At 34.8% G+C, this 21,187-nt stretch overlaps 1 protein-coding gene across 3 annotated transcripts in view; it reads right to left on the minus strand.

Annotated features, from left to right (window-relative positions):
- Nucleotides 1-21,187, minus strand: part of PPIG (peptidylprolyl isomerase G) — a 45,311-nt gene that overhangs the window by 19,625 nt on the left and 4,499 nt on the right. For 2 of the 3 annotated variants that reach the window (XM_060152691.1, XM_060152692.1), the window contains exons 2-9: nucleotides 16,421-16,468; nucleotides 16,020-16,097; nucleotides 15,851-15,925; nucleotides 15,109-15,216; nucleotides 14,258-14,302; nucleotides 13,291-13,378; nucleotides 8,737-8,766; nucleotides 8,506-8,645 (exon numbers count right to left, since the gene is read on the minus strand). In XM_060152691.1, coding sequence (XP_060008674.1) covers nucleotides 8,506-8,645; nucleotides 8,737-8,766; nucleotides 13,291-13,378; nucleotides 14,258-14,302; nucleotides 15,109-15,216; nucleotides 15,851-15,925; nucleotides 16,020-16,080 — 547 coding nt within the window. In that variant the 5' untranslated portion in view covers nucleotides 16,081-16,097; nucleotides 16,421-16,468. Of the gene's footprint in view, nucleotides 1-8,505; nucleotides 8,646-8,736; nucleotides 8,767-13,290; nucleotides 13,379-14,257; nucleotides 14,303-15,108; nucleotides 15,217-15,850; nucleotides 15,926-16,019; nucleotides 16,098-16,420; nucleotides 16,469-21,053; nucleotides 21,073-21,187 lie in introns of those variants that run through there. The other variant, XM_060152693.1, reaches the window with a different exon arrangement.

The following is a 21,187-nucleotide window of genomic DNA, read 5'->3' on the forward strand; positions in this document are numbered from 1 at the left end:
AAATTACAGGGGAAAAAATGTAAAAAACACAAACATGTGGAGGCTAAACAATATGTTACTAAATAACCAAGAGATCACTTAAGAAATCAAAGTGGAAATCAAAAAATACCTAGAGACAAATGACGAGAACAGGATGATCCAAAGCCTATGCGACGCAGCAAAAGCAGTTCTAAGAGGGAAGTTTATAGCAATACAATCCTACCTCAAGAAACAAGAAAAATCTCAAATAAACAATCTAACTTTACCCAAAAAAAAAAAAAAAAAGCAAGCCCATTCTCCCCACCTAATGTATTAAATATATTTCAAATAACCATTATTTAGTTTTCACTTCATTTTTCATGTAAGCATCTGAGCGAAGCAAAATATCACAACAATATAGAAGATCATAAAAAAGATTTATAACTATTTTTAGGGTAATATAATCTGCCCAAGTATTAGACGATATGAACTATGAAAGGAAAATAGGGGCTTCCCTGGTGGCGCAGTGGTTGAGAGTCCACCTGCCGATGCAGGGGACACGGGTTCGTGCCCTGGTCCAGGAAGATCCCACATGCCACGGAGTGGCTGGGCCTGTAAGCCATGGCCACTGAGCCTGCGCGTCCAGAGCCTGTGCTCTGCGACGAGAGAGGCCATAACGGTGAGAGGCCCGCGTACCGCAAAAAAAATTAACTAATTAATTTTTGAAAAAAGGAAAATAAACTGTGTTTTTAGGGAGGATGCCTTGGAATAGAACCTAGAAACTCTAAGGTTGAAAGGCTCCCTCTTTTCATGTTTCTCAACATTATTTTTTAGTGAAATTTAATTTATGTCCCCTTTTCCTATGAATCTGCTCAGAAAAAAAAGATAAAATGACTGAGAAAGAGCAGTTAAAAACAGAAGAGTAAGAAGAAAAAAATAGAGACATGCCAATATCAATAATAGTTCTAACAGAATGTAGCTTGAGTGTCAAAATTTGTGTTAACCTAAATTTAAAAATATGACTTAGGCACATCGGGAATCTGAAATTTTATCCTTCTCAGATCAACAAGTATGTTTAAGTGAATAGTACATAGATATATATTTAACATGATGCCAGGACATGGAGAGAAAGAACTGTAGAGTGTAAATGGGGAAGTTCCATAGCAAACTTCTGCCTTCACAGAGTTTACTGTCTATTTGGAAAATAAGACCAACAAGTGTGAATTTAACAGCAAACAGCATCTGAAAACATACATTGAGTTGTAATAAATTTTCTAGAAACTCTGACTGTAAATTGTATATGGATTTATTAGTGAATATGGTCAATAAGGACAAGAGTAAAGTAAAAAAGGTTTGGAGAAGCACAGTCAGTTCTGCTGTTAGACAGCATATGCATTTCTTTTTTTTTTTTTTTAATTTTTTGGCCCTGCTGCGTGGCATGTGGGATATTAGTTCCCCAACCAGGGATCGAACCCACGCCCCCTGCACTGGAAGTGCAAGTCTTAACCACTGGACCGCCAGGGAAGTCCCCCAACATATGCATTTCTATAAATCACTGTGCCATGAAAAACTGTACAATAAAAACCACATGGCTTATAGGAAAAATGGGGTTAGGGGCACAAAACTCAAAAACTTCATCAGTAACACATTAAAAAAAAAAGATAGGAAACTAATAAAAATAGCAACAGAGGGCTTCCCTGGTGGCGCAGTGGTTGAGAGTCCGCCTGCCGATGCAGGGGACATGGGTTCGTGTCCCGGTCCGGGAAGATCCCACATGCCATGGAGCGGCTGGGCCGTGAGCCATGGCCGCTGGGCCTGCGCGTCTGGAGTCTGTGCTCCGCAACGGGAGAGGCCACAACAGTGAGAGATCCGTGTACCACAAAAAAAAAAAAAAAAGAAATAGCAACAGAGCTTTCACACATGTTAAATAGTTAAGAAATACATAAATACGACAATTAAATACAGCACTTTGAGAAAATCATGGGTTTGCTTGTGGAAGTGAATGTCAGCAGGGCTATAGCTTGTGAGTTACTGTAAAGTTAGTGCAAGGGGGGTGATATGAAATTAGATGGAAAGTTTTAGTACAAACTGTACTTAGGCGTGGCTCATAACACACGTGATGAACTGAGGTAGCTTAGTAGATGTGTGAGGTGTGTGTATGTGTAAATTTTTTTGGGGGGGGGCCGTGTTGTACAGCTTGCAGGATCTCAGTTCCCCAACCAGGGAATGAACCTGGGCCATGGGGCAGTGAAAGTGCCAAATCCTAACACCAGGCCACCAGGGAACTCCCCTGGGTATGTGTAATTTTTGTGTATTCCTGTAAAGCTGTTCAACTGCGTATGGTTTTCTGCACTCAGTATTTCTTGTAGACAAGAGCATGCATAGGCAAAGGTGAAACTGATGTTATGTTCAAATTGTCTTCTAATGTATCAACTGAATGGAATAAATGCATGCTTTCAAAACAAGCAGTATAGCAGAACTGACTATGTTAGGATTTGAAATAGGGGCAGGAAAAAGTAGTGTGGAGTAGTATCTGTAGAGTGCTTACAATGTGCTAGTAAGCACTGAACAAACTCCTTTATAGGTGTAATTTAAGGATGAGTAGATTCTGGATATAAAAGGGAAGATTTATTTTACAACACTTTAGAAGTATGAAGAAAGGAATGGAGAAATTGTGAAGATGGAATAGATTCATCTCTTCCTATCCTCCTGCTAAGTGTAAGTAGAAATCCTAGACATAATACAAAAAGAAACAAACATAAGAAGACTCTGAAAGGTAGAAAGAAGGCAGAGTGGCCAGGGATCTCTGGATTTGAAGGTGACATGGTGGTTTTCAATCTGTCTCCCATATACCTTAGACATCACGCTGAAGAAGCCTGCAACTCAGAAATGCCAACGGACACAGGTTTGTAAAAGCCCCAAGAAAGGCCTGCTCTCTCCAGACAGAGAAATAGAAAAAAGATGGTTTAGCAGGACAAAAAAATTGTCACCAATACCTGCTTTACTGTAAGCAAATACTAAGGGGGAAAATTAAAAAAAAAAAAGTTCACCAACTCCCTCTTGGCTCTATCAGCAGAGACAAAGTAGAGAATTTGGATTTCCGGTACCCTCCCCTTCAAGCAGTGTTCCCCTTCCCTTGCCAGAGTGATGTCAGTAGAGACAAAGTGGGAAGCCTGGGCTTCAGCTCCCCTCACTGCACCAGCAGGTGGCACAGATTTCAGAGAAGGAAGCTAGAAAAAAAGATTCTTTAAATTTACAGATGAAGTCCTGGGGAGGAGACCCCCAAGTTAAACTGACCAGAACTAATATGGCAAAAGGTTTGAGAATTAAACTACAGTGTTGAATAGCATCCGGTTTTTCAGTAGCATACAAATGAAACCAGAATAGTACTGCAAGGGCTCTGGAAATTGAATTATCATTGAATCCACAATCTACAAAAGGAGGCCAGGACCTAAATGCTAAACCTATATAAGGTGACTGCCTGCTAAAAATAGAAAACATAAACAGAATCCAGAGTTTCATAACATACAATACCCCAAATTTCCAGGACAAAATTAAAAAAATATATCACTAATAATTTCAAGAACCATTTTCAAGGAAAATCACAACTTAAGAAAGAAAAAACAATCAAAAGACACCAACACCCAGAAGACTCACATGTTGGAATTAACAAGGATTTTTAAAAAGCCATCTTAAAAATGCTTCCCCAAGCAATTATTAATGTTCTTTAAACAAATGAAAAGAGTTTAAAAATCTCAGGAGAAAAGAAGATATAAAGTATTAAAAGGAATTTTAGAACTGAAAAATACAATGATACAATAACTGAAATAAAATGTGCTCAATATCAGAGTGGGGATGACAGGGAAACTGTTGGCGAACCAGAGACAGACCAATAGAAATCACCCAACCAGAACATCAGAGAAAATTAAAAAAAAAAACAAAAAATGAACAGAATTTACCAAAAAAAAAAAAAAAAAAAAAAAAGAACAGAGCCTCGGAGACCTGTAGAACAATAAACAAAAGATCTAACATTTATGTTATCGGAATCCCAGGAGAAAAATTTGAAATTAAAAAAATTTTTAAAATAATAACGACAGAAAATTCCCTCATTACCTACAGGGAACAATGATTTGAACAACAGACTTCTCACTTGAAACCATAGAGGCCAGGAGGAAGTGGCCTAACACTTTTTTATGTGTTGAAAGAACTGCCAACCCAGAATTCCACATCTAGTGAAAATACCCATCATGAAAGAAAAGGAAATAACAACATTTTCAGAAAACTAAGATAGTTACCAGCAGACCTACCCTTAAAAAAATGGCCAATTTCTCCAAACAAAAGGAAATACAAGGAGGCTTGGAGTTGAGTAAAAATATGAGGCAAAGCAATTAACAATCAACTCATATAAAAACAAATATAAATGGCTCCTAAGGAGATGATAACATCAAATACCTTAGAGAAATGCTCATTTAAACCAGCTTTAAAAACAACAGCAACAACAACAACCAACCCTGTAATTAGGCTGGCAAAGATTAAAGAGTTTGATATTATGTGGCTCTGCAAAGGGCATAGGGAAATTAACTTTCCTATATTCTAGTGGCAATGCCTACCAACATTACAAATGCATAACCCCTATAATCTGTTAATTCTATTTCTAGGAATTTATATTATCAACATTCACATACACATAGAATGGTATACAAAATTTGAGAATGGGAACTGATCGGCAGAAACGGAAAAAAGACTTTTCACTGACTATCCTTTTATGCTTTCTAAATGTTGAACAAAATCAATGTATTAAATTTTAAAACTCCCAAGTCTGACAACAATTGTTGTCACCCCGTTCTCCAAAAAACCCTACTTCCTGCCTAACCACTTAAAATCTATTTCAAAGTATCATTTATAAGCATATAGCCATCCTTAAGATAAAAGAACAACACTTTTTAACTCTTGGGCCACTTCTGGTTAGTTTATTTTAGATTATTTAGATTATGCAGTTTGCTTATCAATCACTATGTAAAAGAAATTCCCAACCCTGTTCACTGACCTTTGTTGGGAGGGGAGGTAGGATATGGTGTAATACTACTGGGTACTGACTTTACTAGTATGTTGTTAAGGTGAAAAAACAAACTTCTAGAACATTTTACTTGTAAAAACGTATGGTAAGAAAATGCTGCTTTACTAGTTTTTTGAGAGGTGTAAATTTTATGCCAATGAATTTCATGTGAAGCCTTTATATTGAAGGAAATTTCAAGGCCATCATCAAAATAAGGTTTGAAATAAAGAAGAGAACTATACCTCAAATGAACCTCTTTTCATTTCAAAAATACTGGGTCTCCCCTCTAAACAGATTCGAAGTTTAACATCCCACTATTCTCCATTAAAAGTGCTATCACCATGGCTCTTAATTCCAGGATAAAGACACTGAAATGGGATCCTGTCACCATACAAATGAGTGTCTGATTTTTTCTACTGTCTCCTGAGTACAAGATTCACCAACTGCTTCCTCTATTGTGCTCTTCTTTCTGTACTGCCAGGTAATCTGTTTTCTACCACATATATACAAGATTTCTGCTCATATAACTATTTATTTATTGCCATGCTGCCATAACTCAGCACTTGTGTTTCTATGTACTCTGTAATATATCATCAGCCCCAACTCATGCTGCATAGCAAAGGTGGACAGACCTCTCTTTAACAACTGCAGGAAACTCTGAAGAGACCAGCATGATCTGAGATCATGGTAACTCTTGAAAAGCCAGGAAGTACCTTAATCAGGGTAGTGGTCTGTGTTCTATCCTACACTCTGCCCCTTGATAGCCTCTACAGGGTTGCAGTTTTGATTAGCCTCCTGTGTTCTCCTCTGCATCTGTTGGAAGGATCTTCCCCTAGACTCTGAACCTTCTCAGGCACATTCAAATAGCCACAAAAAGTAGAATTTCCAATCTCACAACAGCAAAGGGAAGGCCCAGGATGATTGCCCAGACTCACCAAGACCACTTACAGGTGGGCCCAGACAGTCATATTTCTTCAGAAGTCTTTTTGTTTTCTTTCAGGAAGTTAGAAAAAGAAAAAAAAAAGATTCGGTATTTATTTTTAAAGTGGGGAGTGTATCTCTCAAACAAGGTTTTAAATATGATGATGATGATGAACACCGCTGTGTTACACAAAGCTTTTTGACTATGTCCAATTTAAGACTGTAAGAAGGCCATCAAACTTATAAATTGGATGGAAGACTCAGCTCTGCCTAAAAAAAAAAAGATTTTATTGATGCTTGACAAAATCCATTCTGACCAATGTTCTGAATGGTAACTGAAGGACTGTAGAGTAACAGGTGCCAAACTGTGTGACCTCAAACATAAAGATCTTTTCCTCTTTCTATAGTGTGATCCAGAACAGAGCAGGCATGGAAGGTACGACTCAAAACAAATCTGGCCTTTCGGTAACTCCTGTGCAGACAGTAACAAAGGGCCAAATCTTCCCCAACTGATGAAACTGATAAGGGCAAGATATACTTCCTTAGCATGAGTCTGAGGAACACACACTAGAACACTACATCAACTTTCAGCACAAATTCCTGGCCACAATGGCATGGGCAAAATTAGCATTTATTGCTTCAAGTGAAAATATATTATAAAAACATAATAATATATAGAGAGTGACATTCATTCACCTTCTCATCCTTTCAGCAAATATTCATACACTGACCATTTAGTACCAAAAGAATCTTTACACCATATTTATTAGAGTCTATGATAACATTTATGGTTTAAGATGTAAGCTTTTTAATTATCTCTTCTAAATATGTAAACCACACAGCATCCTTAACTTTTATAAGCAGAGAATAGATCCTAACACAAGATCCTTGAAGACGATAAAACACAAGAAAAAAGCCAAAAAACAGTTAAGTACAGAATAAAAGATGAATACTTTCTAGATGATGTGGGAAGAAATAATATCTTAAACCAAAATATTCCAATTGTACTGACAACACTTTGAAGAATTAAATAGCAGAAGATTCAGGGTCTAAAATATGCAAAGATTTAGATTGCTTTTTAGTTTCTATTTTTTCAAAAAAAGGTAAGATACTCAACGACACTTCATTCTTTCTGAATCATCACGAACACAAGGCATACATTATAACTGCTGTTTGTAAATAAGGATAGATAGCCAGACTCTTGAACACAAGAAGTTAAACAGTCCCAGTATGAGCTGCAGCAATATTCCTGTGATGGTTTAGAAGGTATATATTTGACATAAAAGAGAAGAAAGTGAAATCATTAGAATCAAAGTGGAATGCAGAGAAAGAAAATTAAAAATAAGCCTTCTCCAGGGAATTCCCTGGAGGTCCAGTGTTTAGGACTCGGCACTTTCACTGCTGTGGGTCCTGGTTCAATCCCTGATTGGGAAACTAAAGAAAAGCAAAATAAAATGTGCGTATTACAGAGCACATCAGTATACCTAAAATTTGAGAACAGAATGTTCTACTTAGGGCAATTCTGAAAGGAATATTAAAGACTTTAATGAGTTAGCAACATGTAACAGAAAAAGCTCTCAAACATGCCAGATGCTTCTGAATCTAAGCAGTGCATGAAGGGGAAATAATTTATTCCCGTGAAGTTTATTAGTCTATGTTAATCTCTTCAACTGTCATCCTCCCCACACCATTTCTTTCCCTAGAAGAATATTTATTTACCATGCTATTTAGACAGCTACACTTTTTTTTTTTTTTTTTGCGGTACGCGGGCCTCTCACTGTTGTGGCCTCTCCCGTTGCGGAGCACAGGCTTCGGACGCGCAGGCTCAGTGGCCATGGCTCACGGGCCCAGCCGCTCCGCGGCATGCGGGATCTTCCCGGAGCGGGGCATGAACCCGTGTCCCCTGCATCGGCAGGCGGACCCTCAACCACTGCGCCACCAGGCAAGCCCTAGACAACTATACTTTTTAAAAAGCCCAAAAAATAAAGTGGAAGCAGATGGATGAATTACTGCAAATAATTCAAGGAAAGTTAAGCAGTTCCATGATAAATGAACAAAGTATGAAGTAAGATAAAACACATTTGAAAAACACAAAAATACATTTAAAAACACAAAAACTTCATATTTATATTCACTTTAGCGTAAAGATCGTGTCAACTAATTACAGTGTGTTTGTTTTGTGTGCGTAAGAGTTATCAAAAATATATACTTGCTTTTAGGGACTTCCCTGGTATCACAGTGCTTAAGAATCTGCCTGCCAATGCAGGAGACACGGGTTCGAGCCCTGGTCCGGGAAGATCCCACATGCCGCAGAGCAACTAAGCCTATGCACCACAACTACTAAGCCTGCGCTCTAGAGCCCGTGAGCCACAACTACTGAAGCCTGTGCGCCTAGAGCCCGTTCTGCAACAAGAGGAGCCACCGCAATGAGAGGCCCGCGCAACCCAACGAAGAGTAGCCCCTGCTAGCTGCAACTAGAGAAAGCCCACGCAGCAACAAAGATGCAACACGGCCAAATAAATAAATAAACAAACAGATTTTAAGAAAGAGAAATATATACTTGTTTTTACCTTTAGATTTGGGAATTAGCTCTCCACAACTGAGTATCCGCACCTCAGCAAATGGTTTGCTAGCTGCATCTGTTTTCTGGTTTTCTATCTCTCTCACAACTTCTTGACCAGAAATCACTTGCCCAAAAACAACATGATGCCTAAAGAGTCAAGTAAAGATGACTAAATAAAAGCTTCTTATTTTAATATTAATTTAAAGTAGGTTGTAAAATAAATTAAAATAATCTTTACCCATCTAAATGAGGAGTTGGTTTTGTTGTTCTTTTGGAAGTCATCAGATAGAAGAATAAAAACAAAGTCAGAGAAAAACAAAGTTAGCATCTCTAAAAAGGAAAAGAAAATAACTGCATTGGAAACAAAGTAGCAAACAAAGAAATCATATATATGCTATCTTAACATAACAGAATCTTATTTACCTTAACCTTAAATAGAATCAAATGCAAGATGCTTTCGACAATGCATTTTCAAAAACTTGTTCTGAAATACCTATACACTGTTGAAAACTTACATGAAATTAAAGTTCACATTTTGGTGTTACATCTATCCATCCATGTTTCCTGCATGTAACTGGGTTCTTATTGAATATCCACGGTTGTACAGTATTCTACTGTCTGGGCATATCATAATTTAGCAAACCATTTCACCAGTTTATGGGTTTAACAACAGTGTTTTTCAATCTTAACATTTTCAACAGTTAAAGCCCAGGTCATATTCTGATGTCCTCATACATGTTCTGTTGGACCTGAACAGAAATGGTCCATGTAGTGTTTATAAATTTTTAAATTAGCTGCCAAGACTTAAAAATTTGGATACTTCTATATAAAAATCCAGATTCAAAAAAAAAAAAAAAAATCCAGATTCCAGACCTTTTTGAAAACATGGAAAGACATGGCACCTGGCATGTGGCAATAATTGGTCAGGCTGAGTATCCCTGCCTTCTCTAATACAGAGATTAATCATTACGTTTCTTTTCCCAGCAGCCTTTACTCCCTTATATTACTTGCCTAAGACCTATGGGTATTTGAGTTTGTTATCCCTAACATAAAGTAAATTTCACATTTAAGAAAGATATCTGCATTAAAATTTGGACAAAACCTAAAATTAGCAAAAAGGAATTTTTAAAAGTCCTTCTGGGCTTCCCTGGTGGCGCAGTGGTTGGGGGTCCGCCTGCCGATGCAGGGGACGCGGGTTCGTGCCCCGGTCCGGGAGGATCCCACGTGCCGCGGAGCGGCTGGGCCCGTGAGCCATGGCCGCTGGACCTGCGCGTCCGGAGCCTGTGCTCCGCGGCGGGGGAGGCCACAGCAGTGAGAGGCCCGCATACCACAAAAAAAAAAAAAAAAGTCCTTCTTTTCTCCACATCAACCTTAAAGCTTTGTAGCTAAGAAAGCTGCTATCTGAGTAGCTATGAAGACACACTGGTACAACAGACTGAATATGGGTATTGTACAAGATTTGCAATTTTAAAAATCTTATCAAAAAAGGCATTAGAAATTTGGAAGAAGGAACACAATTTAAGCTAACTTTTGATTAAAACACATACTAAAAAAAATTCTAACACATACATGTATTTTTAAAAGTTCACCGTATTTTAAAAACTAATAACCTGTTATTGTTTTCTCACTGTAACAGCTATGATCACCTGAACTTGCTAAAACCACCTAGAAATGTAAAAACCTAGGTATACACTATATATGTATTTGTGTTACATTTAGTGTATATAATTTGCATCAAGATACAGTCAATCCTCACTTTACAGATTACGTATTTGTCCACTGGCTTGCTCGCGAGAATTTATTTGTAACCCCTAAACCAATACTTGCATTGCTTTCATGGTCACTCTCAGATTGGTGAAAAAGTGTTGATAAGAATGGAAAAACTAGAACTCTTTGTATAATGCTGGTGGGAATGTGAAATGATGTAGCCATTGTGGAAAACAGTTTGGTGGTTCTTCAAAGAGCTAACCATAGAACTACCATATGATCCAGAAATTCTATTCCTAGGTATCTATCCAAAAGAACTGAAAACAGGGAAACAAATATATATGACAATGTTCACTGCAGCATTATTCACAATAGCCAAAAAGTGAAAACAACCCAAATGCCCACTAACAAATGAATATGGATAAACAAAATGTGGTATGTATATATAATGGAATGATATTCAATCATAAAAAGGAATGAAGTTCTGATACATGCTATAAAACATGGATGAACCTTGAAAACATGCTAAGTGAAATAAGTTAGACACAAAAGGACAAATATTGTATGATTCCACTTGCATATACAGAATAGGCAAATTCATAGAGACAGAAAGTAAAATAAAGGTTACCAGGGGCTGAGGGAAAGGGAAAATGGCTACTCTCTGGAATGATGAAATAGTTTTGGAAATAGTGGTGGTAGCTGCAGAGCATTGTGAATATAATTAATACCAGTGAGGTATGCAGTTAACAAATGGTTAAAATGGCAAATTTTATATAATTAATATAAAACAATAAAATAAAACATTTAAAAAAAGATTAAAAACTGAAGTTGTTTCCTTTAAAAAAACAGAACACAGAAGTAGTAAAGAATAGTTATCTAAAAGTGGAAAGAGGTCAGGAGAAACCAACAATTGGAAGAGTCTGAGAATATACATGAAGGGTTATTTGAATTTAACATATGGGTTTTGGTAAGCACAGGAGGGATTTTATTTTAAAAAGTGAAAATAAATGATAACACTCAGTGTTGCTGAGGATCTGGTGAAACTGACACTTACATACTGTTGCTCTAGAGTAAACTACACACTTCCTTTTGGAAGTCAATGTAGCAATATATATGGATAGCCTTAAAAATATGTAAGCATTTCACTAAGTAAACTTCTAACAACTTACATAAAAGAATTAAAAAATACATCAAACAATAGATACAACAATGTTCACTGTAGCAGTTTGAAAACAAGAAGCAAACCAAATGTTCAAAACTAAGATTAAATAAATAAAACCACAGTACATTCAAACAATGGATTAACATGTTAATTCATATTTAGTGATGTACAAAGAACTTTATATTACATCCAAAAGTTGATTACAGACTATATGCAACTATCTACCTGTATTTTTATTGCATGTAAAGATGCTTTGGGGATAGGGTTGTTTTTCTTCTTTTAATCTGTGTGTTCTAATTTTCCTACAACAAATGTGATATAAGTTGTTTTCATTTAAAAAATCAGAAACACCTGTATATAGGCAATTGGCTGAATAAACTGCAGTATATACATACAACAGACTACTATACATCTGTGGGGAAAAAAAAATGAGAAAGATCTCTATGAACTGATATGCAGTGATTTCTAGGTTATATCATTAAGTGAAAAGAAAAAAACATATACAGTATGCTATCTATTGTGTAAGAAAAAAGGGAAAATAAGAAAAAAATATATATCTGTGCTTATGTTTGTAAAAAGATATACAGAAAAATAAACCAGAAACTAATGAGGTTGGTTACTAATATGGATAGGTGGTGGGAAAAAAAAAGGTAAAAAAAATGGGGGAATGGGAATGGAATGAAGAGTTAGGTGCGAGTGATACTTCAGAAGTATTCTCTTTGCTTTGACTCTTGGAATCATGTTAATGTTTTAAAAGCTTAAAACAAAAAGGCAAGAAATAAATCAATCTGAGAGGGAGAACAAATGAAATATAATCGGAAATGAATTTAACATATTTTGAGTCACAAAACCACACAAAATTTACACTAAAAAGTACTAATCCAGGTCATTTTTAAACATGATAATTTAACTACATACCCTCACTGTAAAAACAAAAATTGCTATAAATAAAGTGAACTCTAGTTAGTAGGTTACTCTTCACAGTGGTATAGGATGGCAATTTTTAAATATAGGATTCAACAAATGAGTAGAAATTTTGAACACACTCGGAGGGAGATTTCTCACTGTTGAAGAAGGGAGTTACAAATGTGGAACAGAAAACACAATAATCCACATGATGCTGACAGATTAAGTTCTTCTGAGACCAGAAGAGTTTACAGTTATTGAAGAGGAGAGCAAATCTTTACCCATGGGACATGATAAAAAGTATGAATTGCTGACAAGAGCCCTGGTAACAATTTTTTTGTAGTCAGAATTGGAAAACATTAGCACTATTGACTTTGGGTTACAAATAAATTTAGTGAGTAGGCAAATTCACAAATACAGAATCTCTGAATGAGGAACAACTGTATTTTACTCTTTATAATTAAGTAATTTACAAAGAGATACTCAATGCAAACATCCTGTTCCTTGTTAAACTTACCCTATAAATTTACCATCCATAGGTAATTCTTTCCTGAATCAATGTTACTGAGATGACTGCAAAACAGGGACATTTCTAACTCTATAATTCCTTTTACATTTATTAGTTGCATTCTACTAAGGAACAGTTTTTCTTTCTCCCTTGTTATTTATTCATTTATTATTTATATCTGAATGGACTCCTGGATTTCCATTTTATTTGATAATATGATACCATCATTATTTATTTTCAAGATAATCAATGCTCAACTTGTCCTAATTTGGCCAGGCGGAATGCCACCTTCAAGCTGGCTCCTGAGTCCTCTTGACAAAAGTCTTCATCTTTTGAAAACTTTAGCAGTACAGTTCAACTCCCCTTTCAACAATTCTTTGTTCTTCCTCCTTCAAAAATTCTCTCCCTCATACGTCCCTCTCCTATTTATTAGTGATCAGTGGCAGGCACACAGAGAAACGACACACCAAAAACGTGATATTTTAAATCATCAGATCATTAATTCTTACATGAAGAACTGTGAGCCATTTGTATCCTTCCCTCTGTTGGCCATTGACAAGAGAAATTCTTTGTTGTGTTTAACAGCAAAACTCTCATCTATAGAGAAGCAAAGTTTTCAGTTATAGGTATAACTCCCCCCCAAAATTCATTTTCATTCCTCTTCATATCTTGTGTTCATATCATGTGCTCTTTAGTGTCAGACAAAATTTAGATAAAAGGTTAAAAGAAGAGAAATCCAATATTAACCAATTTCCTCCATCTTTTCAGATTAAAATATTTCTAATTTTCAATCCCTTGCTATAAAATCCAAATACTTTATCAACCCCCTTTCAATATTATTCTTAGCACAGAGAGGCACTCATTAAACTTAATATCTGCCATTATAGAAAGAGCAGATTGCCTTCGAATCTTGGATTAGAATTGGAAAAAAGCAGGCGGAACGTGAAAAAAAATTTCACTGACTCCCAAAAGTGAAAGATGGGAAATATGAAATTAATTCCACAATCACATGTTTATAGTCTTTCAAATGATCTTCACATTAATAAAAAATTCCAGACAGAAAACTTAAATTTGGGAAAACCATTACAGCCAAATTCAGAATATCAAAGATTAAAAAAAAATCTTCATAGAAAAATGGATGCACAAAAATGTTGATATTGTCACTACGAAATATAGCTGAATCTCTTTTAATAAAGATTAGGATCAAGCTATGGAAGTTCCTATTCTAGCACTACAATTCTAAAAGTTTATTACAGATCACTGAAACCCTTCAAGTAATATAATGTACGAATGTACTAATTATAAAAAAATCCTACCTTTATAAAAACTCTATCACACAAAATTTTTCACAAGAAAATTAACTTCGTTTAGTTGAAGGTAGTTGGATATTAGTATATCAATAATCTTATTGATTCAAGAGAGAAAAATCAATGAATACTAGAAAACATTAAAAACAATTTAAACAAACGTTTTTACCTTCAAAAAATCCTCCATAAATGGATTCCCCTCCTCGTCCATTTCCTAAGAATGAAAAAACATGGGACTCTTAGAACTGATAAGTCAGCAATCTCCTTGAAGGTCCTACCTAAACACAATGCTTCTTACAAAGTAGGTACTTGAATGACTTTGAATCAAGAATACTCAAACGTTCACAGCAAATTATAAGACCTTAACTTAAAGTCAATACTGACAAGACCCCAAATTACTTTCTCTCCTCTATGATACAACAGTATGAGTGTAACAAAGTTTATTAAGATCTGTAGAAGAAAGAATGTTCAGATCCTAATGATTATGTAGGTCTTTTAACAGAAATTACTAGTAGCTTCTCAAAGTGTCTTTAAAAACAGTTTCAATGTTTTTACAATAATAGAGGTAAAAACCATACTGTAGTAAAGGATTACTGGCTGTGACAAAATCAAACATGAACACTGATAGGCTACTAAGAGATGAATAGTGTTTTGTTTTTAATCCAGAAGCAAATTTCTGAAATTCATATATCAAACATGAAATTTTTTCCTATGTGTTTCCTCCTTTTTATCTATTTCTATGAGTACTTCTAATTTTTTTTTTTTTGGCCACGCCAGGCAGCTTGCAGGATCTCAGTTCCCCAACCAGAGATTGAACCCAGGCCCTCGGCAGTGAAAGCTCCGTGTCCCAACCACTGGACCACCAGGGAATTCCCAGTACTTCTAACTGTTTGACCAAAGATTAAGTGGGCTGAGAAGAAAACTGGCCTAGTACTTCTAGAGACTTGTCTAACTTTGAGATTCATGTATTTAACAAAGAATATAAATATATGATTTTCTTTGTGGGAATCAAAGTCTTACCTTCACTGAAGTCACCACCTTGAACCATAAAATCTTTGACAACTCTGTGAAAGAGACAACTTTTATAATGTAATGGCTTCTGAGTTGATTTCCCTGTCCCCTTTTCACCTACAAGGAAGAAAAATTAGTAGGCTGTTAAGTAGAAAAGAAATTAAGGAAGTAGTATTAAAGCAAAATTCATGATGAAATCACAAGAAAAAAATTTTTCACTACTTCTTTAATTTTGTATCTATATGAGATTACGGATGTTCACTAAACTTTCTGTGATAATCACTTTATGATGCAAATAAATCAAATCATTATGCTGTACACCTTAAACTTATACAGCAGTATATGTCAATTACATCAATAAAACTAGAAGAAAAATTTAAATAAAATAAATAAAACATTTAAAAGTTAAAAAAAAATTAATGATGAAAGCTTTTGCCCAGTAAAATACACCTCTCTTGACCTATACAGACTTCTTTAAATTACAGAATTTTAACTTTCCTCAGGAATTTTTAAAAAATTCATTTAAAAAGCACCCATGCCTTTCTACTGAGTGTAGAAATCAATCTCAGATACAATCCCATTACAATTAATATGTATAAGAATTACTTTCATGTCTAGTAAATGTTGCATAGTCAGCATGCTGAGAAGGAAATAATATGCCTGAAAAAATCTAAAACATGTTAAATTAAAAATCAAAGCAAACTGAAATCAAATGGGACTACTATTAGGGCAAGTGAAAATGTCAACAAACCTGTACAAAGACAACGAAAGTTCTCGCATGTTTTGGGGCACACATCAGAAAATAATTCAAAGACAACTCTTCCAGCTAAAAAAGAAGGTAGTTGGTTTAAATTTCTTTACTAACTTAAAATATTAAGTACTTATATATAAATGTTAAATAGGGACATTAATTTCCTTACCAGGTTGATTATTAATGGCGATGTCAAAAAAACATCGAGGACGCTGAACCTTTATTCCCATGGCTTCAGTACTTCAATCTATGAGTAAAATACAGTTTCAGGCAAACAGACGAAAACAGCAAAGATTTTTCATACATTTCTGAAAACAAAACAAAACTGTGGAGCATAAATGAAAAATGTAGTCTGAATTTATTTTATTATTTATTTCCATGACATAAATCACATGAATTATTCTTTTCTTTGAGAGATTAGATTGCATCTTGTGAGGCAATCAGAAAAGACATTATAGGTCTAGCCATTATATAACACAATTTCTATTTTAACAACCAAATATAGATTGCCACCTCAAACAGAAAACTGTATTAAGTCTGTATGATTAGTGAACTAAGCAGGCAGATTACCTTTAAATAGAGAAAAATCAAGGACAAGCTGATCCAATCTTTTTGCGCCTAGAAAACAAAATAAATTTTGATTAAAATGGTGGACTTTTTAAAAGAAAAACATTCAAATTCCCCAAAAATGCCAAAAATAATTCCCCAAGGAAGAAAGAAAGTGGGATACTTTAGTAATAGTAACATATGGTAGATTTACATTCTGAGTAAAAATATATTACATTTTACATATAAAGCTATTTTTTGATCAGAAACAATAGCCTTTACTGATACACTAGTGTAGACACAAAAAATATCAGTAAGTGAGATACTCTATGTAAGTTTTATCTACATAACAGATGGCTATTAGTTAAGACATTCTTTTTTTTTTTTTTTTTTTTGCGGTACATGGGCCTCTCACTGTTGTGGCCTCTCCCGTTGCGGAGCACAGGCTCCGGACGCGCAGGCTCAGTGGCCATGGCTCACAGGCCCAGTCGCTCTGTGGCATGTGGGATCTTCCCGGACCAGGGCACGAACCCGTGTCCCCTGCATCGGCAGGCGGACTCTCAATCACTGCGCCACCAGGGAAGCCCCAAGACATTCTTTTGATAGGCGTTTATTTTAAAGACTTAGAATGTTTGAATTGTAATACTTGGTGGAGAATGACAGGGTAAGGTGAAAAGCAGAAGAAACAAAATAGCATCCAAAATGGCGCACTATAAAAATAACAGTTTCATCTGTTTAGAACAGAGACTAACTGAAATGTTTATGCGTTTCTGAAAATTATAGTATCTAGGCTGGTAGCTCAGTAAGCAGTGAATGATATTTTAAATCCAGTGAAATTTTTATTGAGACAATTTTAGATTCAGTTATAGGAAATAATACATAGATACATGTTTCCCCAATGGTAACATTTTACAAAACTATATAATAGCACAACTGTGTATAATAGCACAACTGTAGCATAAAAGCATAACAATGCTTATACACTTCACATTTCCCCAGTTCTACCTGTACTCATATGTGTGTGTATTTATTTAGTTCTACACAATTTTATCACACATATAGGTTCATATAACTACCACCATTCCTATCAATTTTATACATACCACAAACCACAAGTCAGAATACTCAACAATAAAAGCATGGAAGACTTTGCCCAAATTACCAACAATTTGAAAAATACAAATTCTATGTATTTATTCTTTATTGCATGGAATGGGGGGGAAATACCATTTTCTCACAACTTCCTCCATTTTTTATTTCTAAAAGATACAATATATATACTAAAAATTTGTTTCACATGAAATAAAGCAAAAAAGATGCCTTTCAATCCTCCAGGAGACTACAGACATAGACTTCCTGAAAACAATAAAACAAAACAAAACTTAGTAATTTTAAAATCTTGCCAAGTTTGCTGCATTAAGTTTTTTTGTATAGAATTTCAACTCATGCACATTTGAAGTTGAGAATACACTGAATCCATAAATCTGAGGAAACTATCCTATCTTAAAGAGAAATATTAAATTACTACTTAGTACCTGATTATCTTTTATCTTCTAAATAACTTTTACAGGCCTTCTTAAATTCTCTACTTTTGAGGGTAGAAGAAGAGAAGAGGAAGTTTAGTGATTTATTTATTTTCCTCCAAAAAAAACCTTCTAAAGTTATTTGTTTAGCCACATATCTCAGGTAGAGATTTTTATTCTTACAAAATGAGTACAGTATAGATAGCACTGCCCAAAACATATTGAATTGTTTACAGTTATAGTTGATTTCCTATTTACTATGTTCTTGAAAACAAACTCCAAATGTGTGACACACACACATACACAGAGGGAGTATTATTCAGTCACAAAAAAGAAAAATATCCTCCCACTTGTGACAACATGGATGGGCCTTGGGGGCATTATGTTAAGTGAAATAAGTCAGACAGAGAAAGACAAATACTGTACAACCTCACTTACACATGGAATCTTAAAAAAAATCCAAAACCTGAACATATAAAGTACTGAGAATGTAATGTACAGCATGGCTAGTAATATCGTGCTGCATATTTGAAAGTTGCTAAATAGACAATCTTCTCATCACAAGAAAAAAAATTTTGTAAGTATGTGAGGTGATGAATGTTAACTAGACTTACTGTGATCATTTTGCAATGTATACATTTAATAAGTGAGCATGCTGTACATCTGAAACAAATATAAAGTTATATGTCAATTACATCTTAAAAAAAAAAGGATTTACACCAAAATATTAACATTGATAATACCTGAGCCATGAATTTAAGGGTAATATTTATGTATTTCTGTTTTCCAAATTTTCTTCAACAAACAGGTACTAATTTTATAAGCAGGAAAAGTATTTTTAAAGAAATACTAATGAGATAATTTTCTGCCTATTAAAATAGCAAAGATATTTTAAAAGAATAATTCCCAATACAGTAAGCAACTCCTCTGGAAACATATGTAAACCTCTTAAGTTTTTATACCTTAAACTGGTTTATACCTTAAAAAATCCAATTGCTAGGAATCTACTGTAAGGAACTATCTTAAATTTAGAAAGCCTTCATGTATAAAGTTGGCCATCTTAGTGCTCCTTTCAGTAATATACTATCACAAGTAATCTATTCAATATTATGACAAATGGTTACATTATGGTCTCTAGTTGAACAAAATATCATAGTTATGGAAGCAATGCTTACAAAGATTAATAATTTGGAAAATGCTCATAATTTGTTAAAAATAATCAAGATATAAAACAGTATATGCAATATTATTATAATAATAATTATAAACTACTCCTAATCCTGAAATTCAAAGATTTACAAAAAGAAAAAAAAAATTGAAAGGAGGACTTCCCTGGCGGCACAGTGGTTCAGAATCCGCCTGCCAATTCAGGGGACATGGGTTCGAGCTCTGGTCCGGGAAGATCCCACATGCTGTGGAACAACTAAGCCCGTGAACCACAACTACTGAGCCTAAGCTCTAGAGGCCATGAGCCACAACTACTGAAGCCCGCGCACCCAGAACCTGTGCTCTGTAACAAGAGAAGCCACCACAATGAGAAGCCTGCGCAGCACATCAAAGGGTAGCCCCCACTCGCTGCAACTAGAGAAAAGCCCGTGCACAGCAAGGAAGATCCAACGCAGCCAAAAAAAAAAAAAAAAAAAGGAAGATTGAAAGGAAATAATCACTACGGTGTTTGGTTTTAAGACTGGAGAGTGTTTTTGCCTCACTGTACTTCTTTCTACTTTCTTTAACAAACATAACTGCTGCTAATAATAAAAAATTCATAATAAAATAGAAAATGTACATATAATTTTCTAAGATTATAATATACATGTCTGTGTGTGGTTATAATATATATTTATGTTATACCATGTGGGGATACTGTACTTTTCATAGAAATAGATTTAAATGGTTGCTTGAAATAACAAATCAAATATGCCTTAAGTTTAAGAAAGATGAAAGACACCATATTATTATTAAAAGCACTGTACAAATATCTTGAGTATGTAAAAGTTCTAATATTAGTAGCAAATGAAGAACAATGGTGACACAAAAGATGGCTCAATGCTATGTCTCTAACATTACTGAAATCAAATTTTATCTAATCAGAAGCAGGACACAGTATTTCCTCTTTATTATTTCCTGGTATTACAATATCTAAAATCAAACACAAGACAAATATCTGGTCAATTTTTCTTTCCTTTTTTTTTTCAAGAAAGAGTAAAGAGAAAATACTGAGAGATCAAAAATACAATTCAGGGAAAAAAGTCAAGCCTATGCAATTTTCAATAAAGTAAGTCATGAATTTCCTAAGGATAGTACATAAAGACAGCTTTCAGAGCAGTAGTCTGCAGGCGAACTGTTCACTGCAAAGTTGTTTAATCTAAATGAGTTGCAGCTGTTTTATAAAATGCAGATATAAATTTTTCTTTAAAAAAAAATCACCATATGTAGCAACATGCCCCACTTCTGTACAGCAATTAGCATAGTGTGCTCCTTTAGATGAGGTATATATGTTCCAGTTCGACCTAGTTTCCACTATTGCATGTTAGCCGTTACCATTTATCATCTACTTGACCTCTTGCATTCACCTCACCTGCCTGACTCTCTAAGTATTTCATACTTAATATCATCTACTTTATTTATAATGAAAATACTTTTAAAGATAATCAGCAAAGTTAATAAGCTCACTGAAAAAAGAGTACACAAAAATGCATGAAATACTGACTTTTAACACTTTTATATACATTCTTCCACTTTCTTCTAACCAGATAGAATTACAATATGTTGTTTTAAATGTTTATCAACACTATCAGTCATTTTTGTGTGTCAACAATATATAATGTAACAAAATTTCAAAATATTAAATGCCAGGATGTATAAACTTCTGCAACAAATGTATTTCATAAAAATATCAGAGAGATGTAACAAATTCATAAGTAAAAAGTTTAATCTTGTAGTTTCATACATAAAATAATTTCCATATTCACCCTAAAGTAACATGAAGGATTGGGGGGGCAGGAGAAGGACACAGGCAACTAATTATTAAAATATATAGTAAAGAACATGGTATTTGTAATTAGGCAATAAATAATGCAGTGACTTTATTACATTCAAAGAATTACCTGGAAAAAAAAAAAAAAAAGAATTACCTGGAAGTTTCACACAGTATGAGGGAGTCAGCATAGCATTTGGTCTTGAAAAAGGAGACAGTAAATACTTTTAACTATTAAGATGACAAGCGGGTCTTTGACATTTCTGATTCCCTTGGCTAATTCCTAAGTGT

This window comes from Lagenorhynchus albirostris, chromosome 6 (genome assembly GCF_949774975.1).
Source record: "Lagenorhynchus albirostris chromosome 6, mLagAlb1.1, whole genome shotgun sequence".
In the NCBI taxonomy this organism is placed as follows: domain Eukaryota; kingdom Metazoa; phylum Chordata; class Mammalia; order Artiodactyla; family Delphinidae; genus Lagenorhynchus; species Lagenorhynchus albirostris.